At 40.5% G+C, this 21,765-nt stretch overlaps 1 protein-coding gene across 3 annotated transcripts; it reads left to right on the forward strand.

Annotated features, from left to right (window-relative positions):
- Nucleotides 1-2,124: 2,124 nt before the first annotated feature.
- On the forward strand, nt 2,125-21,282 carry LOC108885341 (uncharacterized). Of its 3 annotated transcripts, none has more exons than XM_018679645.2 (7): nt 2,125-2,289; nt 10,480-11,646; nt 12,129-12,343; nt 13,391-13,600; nt 14,219-14,781; nt 15,062-15,153; nt 17,274-21,282. In XM_018679645.2, the coding sequence occupies exons 2-7, from the start codon at nt 10,609-10,611 to the stop codon at nt 17,364-17,366; spliced, it is 2,211 nt and encodes a 736-aa protein (XP_018535161.1). In that variant the 5' UTR covers nt 2,125-2,289; nt 10,480-10,608; the 3' UTR covers nt 17,367-21,282. The 3 variants fall into 3 exon arrangements, with proteins under 3 accessions (XP_018535161.1, XP_050926145.1, XP_018535160.1); XM_018679644.2 differs by lacking the exon at nt 2,125-2,289 and adding an exon at nt 5,245-5,653; XM_051070188.1 differs by lacking the exons at nt 2,125-2,289; nt 15,062-15,153 and adding an exon at nt 5,244-5,653 and having other exon boundaries at nt 17,296-21,282.
- The last annotated feature ends 483 nt before the right edge of the window (nt 21,283-21,765 follow it).

Raw genomic sequence — 21,765 nt, forward strand, 5'->3', positions numbered from 1 at the left:
TTGTGAGAATGTGCATGTAAATGTTAAGTGCACAGTCAGTGGCTCATCCTATAGAGCCTAACTACAGGAACTTCAAAGCTTTTATTCTCTCTCTTATTAGAATTTATCCTGACCCAGTCCCACCCAGTTATTTTATCAACCAATTATTTTTAAGTGGTGCTCATTAGAGCAACTCCTACCTGTGCAACCCTGTGGCTGAGACCAGTTGTAACTACACTGGTCCAGTGAAGTAATGGCCATGTATCACACAGATGTGTTTGAAGATTTATCTTTCTAATCCTTCTCTCTCTCTCTCTTTCTTCAGCAGACACAGTGAAACTGCATCTCTCAGTCTCTCGAGCTAGTGTCCACTGATAAACAGGCCCAACACAACAGAACTGTGCTGAAATAAATCACTGAAATGTTTCTCCTCGTCTGTGTGAAGTCCATCAGCATCATTACACACGATCAGACTAATTAAAGGCAGTTAGTTTGTGCACCTCTTGGACCACATTCAGTACATCCAGAGTTATTTTGTGCTGTATTGTCTTTCCTCTGCTTCCATCTTGGTACTGAACCATAATGTATGATGTTTTTTTTTTTAAACTAAACACTATTTTAAAATGATACATTTTAGACAAATCTGTCTATTTCATCAGTAACTTTTTTAACAGTCTGGGCATCTGGGTCATTAGTTTTAGTAAGCTGAGTTTATATTGTGTAGGAATGTAAATGTGACAAAGAGTGAGGTGTTTACATGGTTTTAATCTTTTTGTCAGACTGATAGTGTTTGTGTAACAGTTTAATAGAGACCACTACAGTGAGAGAGCTCAGTCTGTCTTCAAATGCAAAGTGTTAACTGCCACTAGAGGGCAGAAAACATCACAACAAGTTGATCAGGTATCACTAGCTTCTGTATGTTACGGCTAACGTCACCACTTTCAGCAGACTCAGAGCAACATCAGCGTTCATTTGAAGTCATGTTTCTAGCCAATCAAAGTCAAATGTTCATTCTCCTCCTAACTCTGTTTTAGAATTGCTTGCATTACAAAATATAATGATGGAATAACATGTTAAGATGTCATATAGGTCTTGTTATAGCAGAATGTAATATGTGATGTACTGAGTGTTTGCTCAGGACTCACAAGTACTCACAGGCTATTAGAGATATAGAAATGCCACAAACTTTTTTGTTAGAGGTCAGTCAAATTGATCACAGTCTGAGGGACAAATAGCCCAGTAATCAAAGCAACAGTAACCACACAGAGAAATACCAACACACACACACACACACACACACACACACTGTAACTGGTCAACGCTGAAGCTGGTCCTGGTCCTTTTAGCAGGTCAGTGCATGAAGCTGGCGTTGTCTCTGTCTGCCACATCTTCCTCTGCTTTCAATTCCTCTTGTTACAAGGATTACTTTACATTTTGAAATATAGGCTTGATAGATTAGACTTAGTCTTTCATTCACTGTGATAAAGTACAGAAGGTCTTGGTGGGCTTTAAACCTTTAGCTCTGTTAGAATAAACAGGTTGAGGGTCCAACGCTGAAAAAGACTCAGGGATTGATAAATAAATTCTCCTGGTGTGACAGTCGGTATAGGGTATTACATAAAATTCTTCCCCACACAGCACTTGATGTAAAACAGTGTGACATAACAAGTAACAGCTTCCCCATGCGTTATTTGAAACACAAGGGCTGTTATACTGCAAAGACGTCACACACAAAATCACAGTGATGCAATAACTGTTCTGCACACACTTGCAAACAGACAACGAGTGTGTTTAGGAGATTATCAGTTGAGTTTCAACGTCAAAACTAAAAAAAATAGAACACTAATCCTCTGAAAGGTCGGATAAGACGGGCGCAGATGACAGATGTGCTTCACTTCTGTGTGTGTGTGTGTGTGTGTGTGTGTGTGTGTGTGTGTGTGTGTGTGTGTGTGTGTGTGTGAAAGAGAGAGGGGGAGCATTGTGTATGCCTGTATCCATCCTATGGTAAGTGTGTCAGTGTGAGAGTGTTAGTCTCAACATGTGTGTGTCGCAAATGTCACTAAAGCTGCTGTTTTCTGATTGGCTGCTGCCCACACATACTCGATATGTACCCCACTGGCACTGAGGTGTGTGCATGGGAGAGAGAGAGAGAGAGAGAGAGAGGAGAGAGAGAGAGAGAGAGAGAGGCTATAAAGGGGAAAGAGAGGAATAATATAAGGGAGCAGAGAAAGAGAGTGGTATAGGAACATAGAACGATTTCTCACTTTCGTGCCACTGTAACCAGCTGACATAACACCACTCCAACAGCAGGTAAGGCACACCTCTCCTCATGTTTTCTGTGTAAACCTTGAAAGTTTTCCTGAGGCCTCTGAGACACATTGATAAGTCTATGAAATAATAGCTGTAATAATAATCCTTTGTGTGGAGGAGGAGTTACATTGTGCTTTATCTGAGAAGAGATGCATCCACTGTGTTGTGTTGTTATGTCTTGTGTTGTGCTGGTGTGTTCTTATGCAACATCTGGTCATACTTTGGTCCAGGTATGCGATCTGTTCATTATAGAGAAGTCTGAGAGCATTTCTGTATTTATATTGTATTCATATTACTCTAGTCTGAGCCCAAAACAAATCAAGGATAAAATTTTGCTACTCTATACAAAGTTCCATTAGAATATTGATAAGCAGCTCTTGTTAGTTTCTTATATTCAACATAATACATGACACTGTTTCTTTATTTTTTGCATCTAACCATTCATTTTGAATCTAGTGAACAAAGCACATCCAGCCTCATAAAATGAACTCATTAATTAACATAAATTCTCAGTCAGGTTCTGTTGGTTTTCAGTTGGGGGGTGGGGGGGTAAACGTCAGTATAAGTGATGGCCTTTATCTCCTGACCCTGCCAGTTTTACAACTGACTTTTTTTTTGTCCCCTGGCTTGATTGATCTGTGACTGTGGAATACAGGAAACACTGATGATGTTCACACAGAGTGATGGGAAGAGGAGTGTGTGTGCGTGTGATAGAGCTGGCAGCACAGTGTCATCCAGCTGTGACCTTGTCTTTTATCTATTTGTCAAAAGAGAAAAGCATGTAATGATTTGCATTGTTGGAAAAAATCCACCTCACGCAGTACAGTCACAACATGTATGTCAAAAAAAAAAAAAAAGAAAAAGGAAAGCAGGATTAGAGCTATGTTTGGGACTGCCTGATTAAAAATGGAATCTGGTCCAGTCAGTGATCTGTGTGTGTGTGTGTGTGTGGAAGTGTGTGGATCCTGGAGGGATGAACAACATTGCTCCAAAGGATATTCCATCATTTGGTGTTTTGATGATGAGAGCGCTGTCTGATGTGTTACTTGCTGGCTTGAGATCAGATGACTGTGACAATCAGAACATATGATTCACATCATTCACATTATATCATTATGTTTCTCCACTTATTTATACAGGTGTTTTCTTTCATTTGTCACCTCTCTGTATTTATCTCAGACAATATCACAAACCCTCAATGTACTTTAAAGACTGTCCAGTCAAATGCTGCTCTGTTACACACTGTAAATTTATTTTCATCACTGAATTAGTTGGATCTTTAACAAACTGAAAACAGTGAAAACCTTCAAATGACTTGTTTATACAACCAGTGTCCAATAACAAAAGATATCAGTATAGAATCATGCAAACAGAAGCAGCAAATGCATGAAAACACTTGTGTTTGTGTTAGTTTGGTCAAAGAGAGCTTTGCTGATGAGGAAGTACAAGCTAAGGCTGACATCCTCATCAATTTACTGTATACAGACAGTTATAAAGTTATATAGACCCTTTTCACATGTCATGTAATAACAATAACAGTGTCTGTAGGTGTGCCAGTTCAGGGGCTGTGGTATTATGTGTTACAGTATGGGACATTTCATCAGTGTTATTTGTTTCACCTGTGTCCAGACATGAAGGATGTACTTGGTCCTGATCCTCACCCTTGTCTTTGAAATGTTTTCACTTAACACTCCAAGGACTCTGTTAACAGTTTGCCCATAGTGACACCACGCACTGTAATCTGTGGCAAACTTTCAAATAAAAAACTAAAAACGAATCAGTTCTAATCTAAACTGCATTTACTATAAAGGGTTAAAAGCAGATTGTCACCAGATTAAAGCCCAAGTCATTAAATCAACAGTCTCGTTTGGTGGCAGTTCAATAATGATTTTGTATCTGAAGGTCAAATCTGGGGTGAGCGTCCAATAGTCATCTCTCTCTCTCTCTCTCTCTCTCTCTCTCTCTCCCCTGTCTCTCTGTCTCCCTCTCTTCCTGTTCATCTGTCTGTACCCCTCCCTCTAAGCTGGAGTCCTTATCCAGGGTGGCTGGCACTCAGTCAGAGCCCTTTGTTTGTGTGTGTGTGTGTGTGTGTGTGTGTGTGTGTGTGGGTTTATTTAGTCTGTTCATCCAGATGTGATCTGATGTACAGACACTGACAACCTTACCTCAGCTCACCTTTACGCTCTCTCTCTCTCTCTCTCTCTCTCTCTCTCTCTCACACACACACACACAACACACACACACACACAGATGACATAACAGTGTGTCGGTCAGTGTTAAAGATCAGGAATCAAACGCCAGCATTGTCATTTTATTTATTTCACTCCTGGGACTACAACAATGACAACAATGTATTGATATAGTATTTTACAGTAATGAGTGGAACAAGACTTTTCTAACTGATGTAGGGAATAAGGTTGGAAGAAGTACAAATGACAGACTGTGAGGAGGGAAAGGAAGGAGGTAGAGAAGGGGTAAAAGAATGAGGTATGAAAGAGGAGGGTAAAATGACATTTTGGCCGGAACAGACATCAGTTAGATACAGTAAACTAGATACAGCTTCTTCACTCTGTTGACAAACTCAGTCATTCAGTCATTAATTCATGGCGATATCGTCTTCCTGTCAAGACAACTGCACAGCCTGGGCTGAAAAACAGAGATTATACTGGCTCATACCGGCCTGTGTAGTGTTGGATTCATCAAACAATATCAGTTCTCTAGAATGTAGGACAAAATAGGTTTTTGTCATGCCCAGGTCTTGAATATATGGTTCCTTTAAATTTGGTTTATATTCCATCGGAAATTGAAGGAACACTCTGGAGCACCTGTTCCATGTTGTTGTATTACAAGTGGACCAAATTGTGACTTCACCAAAAAGCACCCAATCACAGCCTGGACCGTGTGATTGTTACATCCCTATAGAACTAGCCTACTTGTTGAGATGGCTATCTTTTACAGAGCCTTGGGGGCGGGAACGGCCGGATGCAGCATGCGTGCGTGCGTGCAGCAATAAAAGGATGAGAGAGGTAGAGAGAGAGAGGAGAGAGAGAGAGAGAGAGAGAGAGATGTATAATATTCTGCCAATATGGATTTATCTCTTCTGCTCTAATTCACAGACAAGATAAGAGCACAGCTCAATATATCCTTCCTCTCTCTCCCCTGCTCCTGTCCTCTCACTCTCTACCTCTCTCCACCACTCACACACACACACGCGCCGCAGCTGTCAGCTTGTATGCGTCCCTCCTCGCGCCAGCGGGTGGCCGCCTGGCTGCTCGCGCTGCCGTTAGGGAGAGGTGGAGAGGAATGCGCGCGCCGCGGCCGCCTGGAGATGATTTCGTTTTGGCTGCTGTGCTGGAAGCTGTTGGTAGGTAAACAAACCAATCAATGACACACGTCAGCGACGTCGTTATAATAAAGAAGAACACTTTTCCCGGGGTTCAAGGCCTCTTCCTCGTGCGGTGGAGATTTCAGGGCGCTTTTGCGGACACGTATAGCCTTTGCGCGAGGTGTACGCGCGAGGCTTTGGCTTAGCTTGAGCTACCATCAAAGCCCGTTTTTTTTTTTTTTTTTTTGGCTTCTGTATGTGCGCTTATCTGTCACGATTCTGGGACTTCGCCCGATTTTAGGATGCTGTCTTATATAACACACTTGGCTCAGCACTCCTGTGACAGAACAGCATATAATAGAACAGAACAGAATATTGTAGCATAACAGAATACTCTATTAAAAGAACAGAACAGAATATTGTAGCATAACAGAATACTCTATTAAAAGAACAGAACAGAATTGAAGACATATTTGAATAGCACAGAACAGGAGGGTCAGTTGTTGGATGCTAACTGATGAGGCAACATGTCTCCACTTATTCCCCATCCTTGATATGACACATGATGTCTGAAGTTGCTCTGTAATCTTCTCACCACACACACACACACACACACACACACACACACACACACACACACAGCTGGCTGATGAGATGATACTGATTATGCCGTCTCCAGCTGTTGATGGGGGACAAACAGAGGTTTGAGGCTGGAAGTGAATTCACTTCAGAGGCAATTTAATTCTGTGTAGATCTAAAAATAACTAAAGTTATGACAGAGGTTACAGAGGTCCACTGATAATCCTAAAGGTTTCTCATTCAGATCCAGGCAGGCAGTGATCAGAAGCATGGATTAGAACTGAGAGCTGCTGTGCAACTAATAACTCCAATCCTTCCCCATATGTTGAGAGTATTCTGAAGAACTGAAGATTTGTTACACTGAGAATAAATTGAATGAATGCAGAGGCACCTATGTGCTGTCATCACATCTCCTTAATGTAACCCTTAATGTAGTGGATGTGAATATTTCACGTTTTACGATCAGAAGCACATTTGATTTTACTTTGACAGGTCAAAAACATTCAGTGTTTGGTTGACATAAGAGAGAATGATGATCATAACCGATCCTGCAATTTGAGGTTATAGAGAAGCAGACAGATGTTGACATCTGTTAGGCAACAGTTGTTGTCTAGCTTTACTAAATGAAATCTGAGCTGATGCATCAGTGGGCTACTTCTTCATTTGTTCTTAACTAGTATGGAATAATTGCTGGATAAGCCCATCATGGACTGGAATCAGATTTGTTCTGCCTGCCACACGCTCCCAAAATCTCAAACCTGGCAGGATGACAGGACAGAGATTTTCAGGCAGTTTAAGGTTAGGTTATGATGGACACCTTGACCTGAGATGTAACTAAACATTATTAAGGGCTGCAAATGATGTTCCTGTAAAGCCAAACTATATGTTTGGGCTAATTTTTCTTGCAGCCTTAAAACCTGGAAAACACCCAGCAGAGTTGATTGAGCCTGGCAGATGTGAGCTGTCACTGTCAGCGAGTTAGGGCAGGGGCACACCAAAATTCATTTCCCATTCATCTCAGTGAGGACACGAGCTAGACGCATTTGATTCCTGTCATGAATTGATCCGGCTTTGTTCACCTCACATAGAGTTCAGTCTGATTGAGCTCACTTATGAAATCCAGAAACTCACCAGAGTACAGCCAGTGTAAGAGAGAGGCTGGAATTGACTTTTAATAACCATATTTACATAACTGCATGATGACATAAGCTGCAGAGCTGATGTGTGCAAGGGCACAGCAAAGTGGTTGATAGAAAGTTGAATAATTCCCAGCGTGTGGAGTGCTGTTAGACTGATAGCCGTGCTAGCTCCTGCAGTGTTTGCGTACCCTGTCCACATTATTTGTGTGTCCCACCTGCCTGCTGCCACAGTGTGCAAGAGAATGTCACCGTGCCAGTCCTGGTCTGACTGAGTTTCATGCTTTTATGCAGAGTGTTAGTCGTGTGTCGCTGCCTCCTAACAGCATTGGTTGTTAGAATGACACATGATGATGTTTTTATGACCAGCACTGAGCAGTAAGGCATTATAGTAATGTTATTTCTTTTGCCAATAACAAGTTGTGTAATGGATTACAGTTTGAAATTCAGTAATTACATTATGGTAACTAATTCCAGTAACACTCTGTTACTGTGACATTAGATGGAGGGTGTCTTGTCTCTCTGTTTTCAGCAGACATATTGATCTGGGACATGCTAGCTTGGCACAGGGAAATGTGACTCCGTGGGCAGGGATGCACAGTTATCGAATAATAATCTCATTTACGATTTTGACTTCCCATGATTAAATGATCGACTGCAGTATTGACATTTAAAATATGTGTTCTGCTCATAGAAAACTCTGCTGCATATCAAATCAAGTGCAAATCAACAGCCAGCCTCCCTTTTTGGGAGCTGTGATGCCTGCTGCCTGATGAGATGAGCAACATGAAAATCAAGTGTCTGGAGCAGGAAAGGATAAATGGAACTAACTTGTTCAACCACCTGAAAAAAAGAAGACCAACATACTAACATTACCTCACTGTCTTTGTCCATCATCAGCTCAGACATCCATAACAGGGCTGTTGTTTTCATTTTGGGTAAAAAGTTTTGGTACAGTTTTATTCACCTACCTTGAAGGAGCTGTACAAAAAATATTTGTTGAATGCGAAATTAAAATGTTTTTCTGATGTTAAAGAATGAATGTTATGGTGTCTAAATAATGCACTCGAAGCATAGACTGTACATAAAAAGGTGGGTGAAAGAGATAAAAACTTATTATTTTATAGTGATGCAGAGGCATTACTCACCATTTCATAAATTATCTCGTGTAGTCTTCAGGGGCTGGGGTATGTTCATTTAGGTTTTGTGCTTGTAAATGTTTTACACTGACACATGTCAGTATATTCAGTGTAAGTAGCTGAGAATTGTTGCTGCATAATCTGTGATTAATTTGATCTTTCTCCAAACATTGTGACTTAACTGAAAGAAAAACTGACTTTAGCAGCTTGCCTGCCTCTGCATCTATACTTAGTGTTACCATAGCAACACCTCCCATCTGTCACCAGCACATGCCTGGAACGACAGACCATAATAATCTGCCAACCCACTCACAGCCAACGCAGTGCCACCATGGTAACAATATGAAGGCTTGAGACATTTATAGGTCATATACACAGCTTTAATCTGCTTTCTCTCTCTCTCTCTCTCTCTCTCTCTCTCTGTGTGTATGTATATATGGGTGTGTGTACTGTTTTGTATGCCTGTGTGCATTCATGGTTGTGTCTATATGTACATGTGACTATAGCCCTGTTCATACCTTGCACAACATATGTCTTGGATGGTCCAGTCACAAGTGGACAGCTCTAAGTACATGGTGAATGTGCTGAAGGTGCATTAAGGATGCAGTGACATCTGATCAGTATTTTAGATGAGTAAAATGTTATTTCATTATGTAGCTGTGTGCACTGCACACTGTCCCTCTGCCCCTCCTTGCCCCTCTCTCACAAACACATTACCAATGGACCTGCCTGTTATTGTCAGACTAGCTGAAAACACACTTGCTATATCTGTTATACAGCATCTATTTATTTGCATATAGTGCAGGAAAGTGATCCAATCACAAGCGGTCACTCAAGACACATGTGGAGACACATTTAAATGCCAGATGTGAACTGATGTACTTAGAGCTGCCCAGTTGTGATCAGATCACCTAAGACATATGTTAGTGCAGGTATGAACAGGGCTTGTGTATAAGACTGATCTGGTTCCAGCACTAATAGTTGTTTTTTTTCCCAAAATTTTGCTGACATCTTTGGAGGTGCACAGTCGTTGTTTGTTGCATGTCCTGTTATTTTTCCTTCATATATTCCAAACAAAACACTATTATTTCTTACATAAAGCAACAAAATGTTTGGTTCAGTTTTGGTCTCCACCAACTCATCAGGAAAATATCTGACTGTTTAGTTGTAAAATGCTCCACAATGTTAGCTAGTCTTAAACTCTGGAACCAAAACAGTAGGGTGGTGGCTGTTGAAGTAAAACAATAATTGGAGAGGTGCTAAAATGCTCCATAAAGCTGAGGAGAACTAAAAAGTTGGGTCTGTAAATCATTACGAAAGTGACTCAACAAGTGACTCCATTTTCCAATACAAATAGTAATTTTGATCTATAGTTAAAATAACAGTGTCGGTTGGTGAAGCTTTAAGTAAAAATGAAAAGATACTCAGTTTTGACTTATTAACTTGAATGTAAAGTCGAAAACCTTTTATTAACATTGACTTTCCAAGTCAAAGTATTATAGTATTATAATTACAAGACAATGACACACTGAGTCATAAAGTATAAAATTGTCTCATTCAGTTAAAATTGTGTGATATAAAATCTAAATTATGAGTCAAAAACTTAGTATTCAACATGTATAATCTCAATTCAAGGTCTGTTTACTTGCTTGTGGAACTTTTGACCACATCATCAGTTTGCAGAATCTGTCATGGAACTTCAGATGTTCAAACTTTTCTTTACTTTGAACACTTTTAGGACTTCTTGCCAATAATTATATTTCAATAATGGAAAGAATGGACAGTTACTTAATTCATTTTGACATGTTATCATATCATTTGAACTGAAGTATTTCATAACTTTAAAAGAATTAGAAATTTTGATTTATGAGTAGTTTTGTCATTCCCAACATTTCATCCTTTTTCCTCTATGAATATACTGCATAAACAGTTGTGGAATATTTAGAGAACATGAGTAATCAGGCTGTATATATATTATACTGTGTATAATATAAAGTGTATGTTTCCACAGAGAGCTACAGCTGGTTTAAGGAGGACAACACCCGAGTTAACTGACGGTAACCAGGACAACAGCAGCTCTGGCAACAATAACCCTGTGGACGATTCTTCCACTCCTACACAGCCAACGGATCCAGTTACCATGGAGATCAGCTCGTCACCTCCACTAACAGACCTGGAAAGAGACAACTTATTTAGCTGCCACAACCAGGAAGTGGAGGAACTCCAGTACCCAGCAGTCCATGGGTTGGAGGAAGAAGCTGCAGAGGGAGAACATGGAAAAAGAGATGAGGATGAGTGTGACTATCTTGTTTTTGAGATAGGAAAAGACAGAGGAGGTGAAAGTGAAGAGGGTCAAGACGCAAAGAGAGGAGGAGAGGAGAGAGAAGATGGAGGAAGAGAAGAAACAGAGGGAGAAGATGAAGGGAGAGGAGAGATAGAGGGAGAGGAAGAAGGGAGAGGAGAAATAGAAGGAGAAGTTGAAGTGATAAGAGAAATAAAGATAGAAGACAAAGATAGAGGAAAAGTAGAGGGAGAAGATGAAAGTAAAGGAGAAACAGAGAGCCAAGACTGGGGGTGGAGAGAAATAGAGGGAGAAGATGAAGGGAGGGAAAAAATAGAGGGTGAAGATAGAGAAAGTGGAGAAACAGAGGGAGAGATGAAAGAAGATGCTCTGTCAGAGCTTCTGGTCATCTCTGACAGTCCTCTGTGTCCTTCATCATCAGAGCCCATGACTGTCACCTCAGCTCCTTCAGAGCAGCCAGCGGCGGCCACGTTGCAGGATGCCTGGGGTCACGACCTCGGCAATAGAGATGACCTCAGTGACGGTCACCTCAGCGACTGCCTCCAGGCTGAGCTGGCTATCGTGTACTCTGACAGTGATGCTGGAGAGGACCAGTGGGCAGCTTTCACACCCTCTGATCTCACCAACCAGGAGAAAACAGGTGGCATATGTGATGGAGAGAGCAAGGAAGAGGAGAGAAGAGAAGATGAGGAGAGACGCGAGGAAGAGGATGAGGTAGAGATAGAGAGTGGAATGGAGGAGCAGAGAGAGGAGGAGCAGGAGGAGAGGAGAGGAGTGAGGGGTGATGATGACGAGCAGATGAGGTCAAGGAGAGATCTTTTCCTGCGGTCTCCTTCTGCCAGTTCCATAGCCAGCTCCACAGACCCTGACAGGAAGGTAAGTCTTTATCATCTCTGTGTGATATCTAAACCCAAGCTTTGTTTCTATGAGTAACTTTCCTCATTATTTTGCCCAATAGTATATTAGACTATTAGCCATTAAGTCTGACCAATACAGCCAAGCCCAGAATCCTTAGAAATTCATATTGGACATTTATGTGCACACTATTATATATACTATATATATATACATATACATAAATTAGTTAATATGATAATCAGTTTGGTATCAGTATATTTTCCCAGGGATTCCTTGGAACACAAATTAACATGAAAAATAAAATATAACAGTTGTCAAAGAGTAAAAATGGTCTGCCAGTCAAGTGTCATGACTCTCCACCTTTCATAATTTCTCCCTTTAATTCAGTTTGTGTTTGAAAGTCACAATGTCTATGTATTCAAATGCTCTTCTTCCTTCCTTCAACATCTCCCAGTATACATATGTTTGATAATCTAATGCTGCGCCTCATGTCCCATCAGGTTCCTGTGGATTTCTGTGTGCACCAGGAGACCCACAGTGAGAATGTCTCCACTGAGCATGTGGACTTTCTGATGGCCCGCCAGCAGTGGAAGAAGATGGAGGAGGAGGTCAAAGGTCGGCCCATCCCCAAACCAGGGCTCACAGCCCAAGGGAGCTTCCAGGGCACCCACACCTCACTGTACCCCCCAACTCGCAGCCCCCGACTCAAACACAGGTACTGACAGTTTTACTTTATAATATGACTAATGACGTTAGGAAAATACAAATACTGCAAACACTAAATGCTAAGTTCAATCCAGTCAGGTCAGGTCAGTTTTTATTTATATAATGCCAAATCACAACTGAAGTTATCTCAAGGCACTTTTCATATAGAGCAGGTCTACTCCTTATATTATTATATTTACAGAGAGAGACCCACCAGATCCCACCATGAGCAGCACTAGGCAACAGTAGTGTCAAATTCATGTTGATAAGGCTGACTTCTTTAAATCCATTTTTTGGCATCACAGAAGATGTATGGAGATCCTCACATATTTTCAAAATATCAAAGGTCTTGAATGTAAAGCAGATTCTTCCAGGAATTCAGCACTCTCCCTGAGCAGCTGACCTTTAAGCTTTGATCATTTGCTGTGGACTCTGTAGTTGTAAAATGCTCCACAATGTTAGCTAGTCTTAAACTCTGGAACCAAAACAGTAGGGTGGTGGCTGTTGAAGTAAAACAATAATTGGAGAGGTGCTAAAATGCTCTATCATATAGAGCCCTTCAGTTTTGCTGTCATTTAAGGTTGTGTTTCTCTCCTCTACTTTCACTGTATGTGTGTCTAACTCCTCCACACACACACACACACACACACACACACACAGCAGAGCAGAGGAGAGACAGGTTGACAACTTGTTAAGTGCAATAAAAGCATTCCAACAATCCGCTAACACCAAAGACAGACAGATGTTGACCCCATATATTTGAGTCAGGCCAAAATATCTGTGTTTTTCAAACACACACAATCTGGTATCTGGTGACAGTGGTGAGGATGCTAGCAGCTCTACTGCTGATAGTAGGGAAGCTAGTCCTGGTCAGAGCACTTTCAGCTCTCCTGCATCCTGAGCCTTAGCCACCCCACTGAATATGCTTGGACGTTGTGAGTCAGCTGGTAGAACAATGTCAACATTTTCTTAAAGCTTACTCAACAATTAAATGGAAACTCAACTGTCGTGTCTTGTTGGCTTTTAATGTGTTGGGGTTCCTCCTGTTCTCTCAAAGGGAGATCCATACACCAGTGCCCAGGGAGCCCCCCCTGTCCTCTACCCTGTCCCCCAGTTCAGAGGACTCGGGCCTGGAGGACTCATCATACCGCAGTCCCCTGGAGGAGCCAGAGAGCGCTGTGGAGAGAGAGATCCGACTGACTCTGGAGAGAGAAGAGAGGCACCGCAGGGAGAGGGGGATGATTGCACAGGGCCTGGCTATACCCAGGTAAAATCTATCTATCCAGTAACAGAGCTTTTTTTCTTCTCAATTGAGCTTTAGTTCCCCTAGTTCCAGATATGGCACAAACTAAAAGCTAAAACTGAGCGAGTGTGAGCCAGGGATGTGAATGACAGAGAACTTTTACAGTGTTATTGTGAGTTATTGTGAATACACTGTGCCCATATTATTAGGTCTGTAATTAAAACATATCTGATCCACTTAGTGTTGTCCATAGCTAATTTAAATAGGTAATAATTAAATTAAATAATTACTTGTGAATAGAGGAGTAAGTACATATATATATATATATATATATATATATATATATATATATATATATAAGTTATGTAGCTGTATGTTAGCAAATAATTACTTACGTGCAATTCCAGCTGACATGGAACAATATTACATTCATTTGAAGTTGTGTCTGATCAGCAGACAAATGCAAGCCCAGTATTCCCTATGCTTTATCCAAAAAACATAAAAATAAATTGAATTTACAAAAATAGATAAATAGCACAGTAAACCTGTACTGGGTTTTAAAAAAATCTATGGACATTACACTGTTTCCTTCCACTGAGAAAAACTAAACCTTTTGTGATCTTTCTGTTGTTCCGTGTTCAGACCGTCCACCCTGCAGACGGGACGATCTCCACCCCGACCTCCCGCCTGCCGTACCCCTACTTTGTCCATCTCCCCTTCCCCCTCCTGCTCCTCTTCCCTTCCCCGGTCTGTCTACCATGAAATGACAGCTAATAATGTCATTATCCTGGAGCCTGACTCCTCCAGCTCTGCCTCCAGGAACCGCTTACTCTCCTCCGCAATCGGGGGTCTCTCCGACTGGCCGACGAGCCTGGATGCGGTGCCCTCAGCCAACGTCATCGTCGTGGAAACCTCCAACTTGATCATTCGCAGCGCTTCCGAGTTCTGCCTGAGCTCCACCCCTGTGACGATGGAGACGCAGGAGAGCACTTTCTCATCCAATCCATTTTTTAAGCTGCGCTCCCTCAGCAGCCAGTCGTTGGTGGAGCAGGAGATCAGGATGGTGAGGCAGAGGGAGGAGGAGTGGAGGAGGCAGAGGGAGGAGATGTGGAGGAGGAGAAGAGAGGAGGAGTGGAGGAGAGGGAGGGAGAGGTACGATACTGTGCTGGTGTCTCCAGGCCTGAATGATAACATCAGTTACAATGGTACGTATTGTCCACTCGTCTGAATATAGTAAATGAATTGGGAAACAAATGTATCTAGCTGTGCCCAGATGATTTACTGTTAGGCCATTTAATGGTTTAAATTTTGTGCTCGTCCTAATTCAGTAAATCTACATACAGTAAATATTATTCTGAAGTTTGCAGATGATGGTGCATTTTACCCCTCAGTGAATGTCTCTATCTCAGGATAATCTAATAAAAATGACTCATCTTTTTCTCAGTGTCATTTAACAGTCTTCTTGCTTCCTTTTCTTAATTCCAGTGCCAGAGGTTTCAGACAGATGTGTCTCCTCCCCTTCTTCCCCCTCCAGAACCCGCAAAATGGAGCGATCCAGTTTGTCTTGTGACCACAAGGTTGGCTAACACACACACACACACACACACACACACACATACTGTGCACACACACACAAACTGTATAGTGTATAGAAAATGAAAACCAGTGACTGATTTAAATGTTGCAGCTGATAGGTGGTATCAGTCTGTCTATCTGGGGTTGTCTGTTGCAGCTGCTGTGTCAAAGTCAATAGGGAGTCTGCAACTCTATATATATATATCCATATCCACTTAACTACATTTTAAAAGTACTCGTCCATCTGTCCAACAGATGGACCGTGGGGTCTCTGGCATCCCCAAACAAGAAGACTTTGAGAAATTATTCCAAACAATGAGTAAACAAAATAGATCACCTTGGCTAAAACAAAATAAGTTAGATGAAATATTTTTTACAGACATCTGTTACACTGTAAACTCTGTTGCAGGCAGAAGAGTTTGTTTGTCATTGCCTGCTCATAGCTTTGACTCATCTCCAGGCCTTGTCCTCTTAATAGATTCTCTCTCACATTCTAATATTTACTCATTTAAAGTCATTCTCTAAAGTAACCACGTTACTCAGAGAAACCAAGTTATGCAGGTAATTGGAGAATATCTGTTTCCTGTAAATCTGCATGTACAGGCAGGAGGTCAGTAATCACATTTCTTTGATTGTGGAACCATAGATTACTTATTTTATGATGTCTGTGAAGACTACTTTTGAGCTAGGTTCAGCTTTAGTTAGACTTTGGATGGAATTATTTTATTCATTTATTTTCTTCAAGATTTTGGGGGATTTCTGCCTTTATTTATTTTGACAGTGACAGTAGAAATGCAGGGAGACAGAGGGGGTGACATGTAGCAAAGGGCCCAGGCTGGATTTGATCCAGGTCTGCTGCAGTAAGGCCTCAGCCTTGATAAATGGTATGCAGTTAACCAGGTGAGCTACCAGTGTGCCCCTGGAGGGATTGATTTTAAATACTAAAACACATGGCTCTGTGTAGAGCTCTGCTGTAATCCACCTGCTGAGCTTACATGCAGTCTTTTGTCATGCACATGTGCCCATGTAAAAATCAGATTAGAAACCTGGTCACCTGTAGAGTTTTCCAGGAAGAATCAAAAAGAGAACATTACATTACCTGGTTACTTAAGAACACACTCATAGTCAAAAGCTTCATCAGAGGTTTCCTCATCAGGCACTTACTCACCGACAGATCATAGGGCTTTTCCATTTAGAGCTGGTTTGCTTTACCAGCACTGTGCCGAGCCAAATCGTGATGACATGCGTTTTCACTGCAGCCACACACAGCAGGGGATATCTGTGCAGAGCCACACTGCTGTGGCCCTGCTTGGTATCAGAGCACAGCCAGCGTGTGATGGTCTCGTTCTGTTAGATGTGAGAGAGAAAGAGAGTGACAGCTCTGTTTTTAAGAGTCTGTCTTCTAACTGAATCTCTGGGCTGGTTCAGTCCTGTGTTCCAGTTTGTACTTAATAAGTCATCAAATATCAGCCTTATCTCACTGTTTACTGATCATTTTCCATAGCCATATGAGAGCAGTGTTAAGTTATGATAAATACAAACTGAACATTTCCTGCTGTCAATGTGGCAAACTACACCCTCACAGTGGAAAAATCCCATCTGCTAAGTGCGTTGCATGCACATATACATTACACCAGTGTGTCAGTGTCTAACTTCACTCAGGTATTTAATGTCCTTCCTGGTGCAAACATACAGTATGACTTCTGTACATTGTTAAACTGTTGCATGCTTTATTTCTCTGTGTTGGATTGCTTCATGTATCAGTACATTTTTTTCTTTTGCAATTTCCATGTTGGGTAATTGATTTCTTCCTTTACTCATTCATTCATTTGTTACCTTTATTGGTTGTGAACTTGAATTTGTTAATCAGTTGGACTGATTAATTTTTTAATCCATTAGTTCACAATTCATTATTCAACTCATTTTTTCATCTACCCATCACTCCTGCATCCATCTGTCCAATAATTCCTCCACCTGCCCCATCCTCTGTTCATTCTTCTTTTTCAAAATCCATCCATCATTCATCAATCTGATAATCCATCCAACCTTACACCTATTCATCCATCCATCAATCCACATATTTTGGTTCCAGTGGTTTAGCTGAATCTCCCCCTCCCTCCAGTTCCCCCCTTCCCTCTCCTCAGTGCCTCATCGACAGAACGCCATGGCACAGCGATGGGAGGCCTCCTTACTAGCCAATCAGAAGAAGGAGTGAGCAACAACAGCGCTCAGCTGTCAGCCATTTAAAAGCCAAAACGAAGTCCCACACCTTTGTTTATTCCTTACTTTGTCTGTCAGCAGCCGACGTCTACTGCACAGTTTGTCAAAACCATGGGTTAGGACCAATGAGTTGCAAGTCAGTTTTCTGTTGGATGCCATGTCAGGAGAGATTGGTTACACAGATTAAGATAATTTACCTAGTCTGGGTTTCTGTAATGTTTTAGTGGCTGGAAAAGTAGACAAGTCCTGCTTTCAAAGATAGATTTTTGCATGTTGTCTGAAACTGTATGACTGTATGACACAATGGAACTGCCTGTCATGTCATATATAATAACTTATGTGGATTTATAAGGCACGTTCCTAGGGAGTGTATCACAATAATAAGTGAGTATAAAATTGCAATCATAAAAATACCAGAGTTTTTTGACATGTGGGCCCATATTTTATGTAAACTTTAGAGGCACATGTAAAGAAAAATCTGACATATTCTCCTTTAATATTTAATACTTACAGCACTTTCTAGATGTCTAGATGTTAACCTATGGCATTAGTAGAACTATTTATTGATACTGATTGATTTTTATTACTATGACTGACTGTAATGCAGTGATTTTCAAACCTTTTCTGGGCAGTCACATTTTAATTTCAGACTTTAATTTAGTCAGTATATATAAGCCACTATTTTAAAAGTATACTGTATGTTTATTTGTAGAATATTGTAGCTATGCATTGCAGAGAGAAGGTACATGCAAAAATAATTTCGCATGTTGTCTTCTTTATGTTATTCATGCCATAAAGGTGCCAACCCAGACTTTGAAAATCACTGCCTTTGTGAAGTTTCCCTTTCAGCCATGTTGACTAAACTGTACTAGCTTTTCAGCTAACTGAATATCATTTTGGTCACAGTTGCACAGGCTAGCTTTTGCCTCTTCTTCAGAGGTGTTTGGTTGGAGCTCAGATAGAGTTCAGTTTTGTGGGCTTATTATCAACAACATGGAAAGAACAAATATATACTCATTTTAAAAAAATCTTTGAATCTCAAACGTGCACACAATACTTGTTTCCTTTACGCTTTCCTCACAGTATAAGGCTTGATGGCACAGGACTTGAACATTTTTGACAAGAGCTGTTGATGTTCTACACAAAACCAACAATGGCACAAACTGACCCTGAGCCCACTTTTAAAACAATGTCATTTTTTTCAGCTAGCTACTTAATATATTAGTTTCAGCTAACTCTGTTTGCTACACTTCATTATACAATTGCAATATGTCAAGGCAGCACCCATCATCTTCTGAAGAAATATGTGGCCATAACTGATGACAAAAATGCTACAAAAAGATTTTTTTTAAAGAAAAACCAATAGGGCTGCCAGAGAAAATAGGGCATTAGAGCCAGTGTGTTCAGACTGAATAAAAGGGAATATGTTATATTTGCTTTCTGAATGTACTTCATTTTTTCATATTAAGATATAAAAAAAGGAGGGAGGCTAGTCTCAGCTGACACACACAGGCACGGTCCACACACACAGTCGCTATAGATTCCAGCTAACATCCGTTGCTAGTTAGCTCCCAGCTAATGTCTGTACAGTCACTACATTCATTATCCGGGGCAAATAAACAGACCATAAAGACACTCCAGCTGACAAATTAATGTGAATAAACTTGAGGCAAAAATCTACATTCAGTCTGAATACACCATGGTGGTTTTACAGATGTCATTACTATATTTACAGCCAGAGTATTAGCATGGTGCATATAGCCGAGTCTAAACACTTTCTATTCTTCTTTTTTTGAGTTATACACCCTGTCTGTCTCTATAGACTCTATCTGTGGCTCTGCTGCTATAGCAAAAAATCAGCGCTCCTGAATGAATCAGATATTCTAACCCTAATGTCAGTGAAGATTTTTACATATTTTTATGTCCTGTCTTGATTCCTAAAAAGAGATTTATTGTATTGTATTTTTGCTGCATATATTTATGAATTGAGCAGTGCTTATAAATCCTTAAAGCTTTTATTTGTAAAAGATTTATAATATATTGTGTCATATTGTGTTTTAAATTGTGTGAAAGACTATTTGAAATTGGAAGTCTGCCATGTTTTTTAGGAGATGGCTTTTGTGCGTGGTGTGTGCATGTGTGTACGAGTGTATGCTAATCCATCCTTTATACATTAGCTAGTCTTACATTAGTTTGGTCTCCAGCTCCAGAATGAACTCACCCACTGGTTTCCCCTGTGTACTAATCTTTGAATAAAGGTGTATTCAAGTCATCTCAGAAATGGGATGATTTTAACTGTCAGGGTGAAATAGAACCAGGCAAATATAAAGCTAATAGCAGCAGTTGAGTTTAGCATTGCTATATTTTGATTGTACTGTAAGCTTCAATGTGTTTGCACTACTGTGTTACAGTGCAAAATATACTACAGAGGACCAAGCTACCAAGGTAGCTAACAAACTACACCTGAGCTGTGAGTCACTGTGCAACCTGAAGCTCTGTTAATACATATGATGTAGCCTGCTTCTACGTTTTCTGCCCAAAATGTTTAAAAACTTTGTTGTTTTTTTTTCAAGTCTATTGTAATATAACACTACATTTCAAATGAAAGTTGAAAGATTTGCCTGCTGGCATTTTCCTTTTTTTAAAATACTGGCTGTAAAACAAACTAAAAGAAGAAATGAGGGACAAAATAGAAATACTTTCCAAAGATCAGCTGAAGTTAATATGAATTCAGGAATCTAAACCGGCCAAATGAAGGGTCTGTCTTATCCTGACCGTGGGGTGTAGGTATATTGTCAGTGTTGTGAAGCAGACAGTTATCCATTGATTTGCGTTTCCCCTTACCTGAACCATAACTGCCTAAAATAAAGTGATAAAGTATTTGAAGTAAAGTATCTCCATACCAAATCTGAATTTACAAACAGGGCATCAGCACAAAACCAGGTGGATTTCAGAGTTAAATAACTGTGTCTTTGTTGCTTTTGCTTCTCACACTACAAATATATAATTTCACATGATGGTCAACCCATCACAGTTGTGTTGTTTCTTCTGAAATTTCACCAGCCATGTAGTGTTTTGATAGATGATAACTTTGGGAAATACCTATATGATTTGGCCAACTCAAATTTAAACCTTCATATTAGCTTCATCTAAATTTTGGAATATACGTTTCCACAGAATGTTGCACAGAATGGTTTTTGTCCTCCATCCCTTTTATTCACACTAAGAAAGGGTCAGTTCATGGACAGATAATTGTTTCAGTCCGCAAATGTGAGCATTATGTTAAAGTAGATTTGAAAAAAAAAACCCCAAAAACATCTGAATCTATCCTTTAAAGCTGAAGGTTGTGATGTATCAGATTCTGAGATGTGTTGAATGCACAGTGCTAACTGTCCTGTAAAGAGCAGGGCGGGTTTAAAGATCAGCATGTCATTATGTTACTGTGTTAGATTTACAGTATGATAGCACATATTACACACCACTGTACGCTCAGTGTTCGCCCTGTGATTACATTGCAGTTGGGGTCTTGTATTCACATCCGTACCTGGTTTGACTTCAGTTTTAGCTTTAATGCAGTTTATGCCATCAACTATTTAACATTCTTTATTATTATGGAACACTAGTTGTAGAAAGTGTATTTAGTCATAATGTTGTTTAACATTTTCTGATTTTCTCTCGTCAGGTGTGGTAGTGTTCATGCTACTTCTCAGTGATTACAGAGGTAGCACTGGGTGACTCCACACACTGCTTGCTAGGATACTCAACTGTCCTGACTATTACAGTATTTCCTCACTACTGTCATTTGTTCTGGTTCAGTTTGTTAGTTTATTTGCCTTGAGTTTCAGTCATTTATTATTGCCAAATTAAAGGTCTGGTGATGACTTCTTCAATAAAGCGTGTGACTCCTGAAACCTGCTGTTTGTGTTTCCAGTCTGTTCATCTGTTGGGAAACATTTTGGACAAACATGATGCCTATCAGTAGGGAAGGTTTAACAAAAGTAAGTAATTTCAGTTTGCAGTGATAACTTCCTGTATCACTGCTATGCAACAGCTGTTACATTGTCTGACAGACTGGTGCTGTATTGATGCTCTGGAACCTCCTACCAGATGACTGGAGTGCAAAGAGATGGTAGGAGGGGTGTGAGGAGTCAGATACAATGTTGCAGAGACCTGCTGGCTGACCAGTCAGTGATACAGGCTGTCAGGATTAAATACCTAATTCTATATCTATATCAGTGTTATACATAAGACATTATGATGAAGGATCATGCTTTCCATGTTAATTGTAGCAAAAATAATTAGAAATGCTATGAACAATTGCTGCATTATTAATGACTGTTGTGTTTATGGTAGCCAATGTTAGCTAGTCTTACCAAAATGTAGGTGAGTATTGC

Source organism: Lates calcarifer, linkage group LG4 (genome assembly GCF_001640805.2).
Source record: "Lates calcarifer isolate ASB-BC8 linkage group LG4, TLL_Latcal_v3, whole genome shotgun sequence".
NCBI classification, from domain to species: domain Eukaryota; kingdom Metazoa; phylum Chordata; class Actinopteri; family Centropomidae; genus Lates; species Lates calcarifer.

Bases quoted from the DNA above. Each gene is read 5' to 3' on its own strand.
- LOC108885341 (XM_018679644.2), top strand. From the start codon at position 5,522: ATGCGTCCCTCCTCGCGCCAGCGGGTGGCCGCCTGGCTGCTCGCGCTG. The intron at 5,654-10,479 runs GTAGGTAAACAA...ATGTTTCCACAG, and splicing joins TGCTGTGCTGGAAGCTGTTG to AGAGCTACAGCTGGTTTAAG. The intron at 11,647-12,128 runs GTAAGTCTTTAT...ATGTCCCATCAG, and splicing joins CCACAGACCCTGACAGGAAG to GTTCCTGTGGATTTCTGTGT.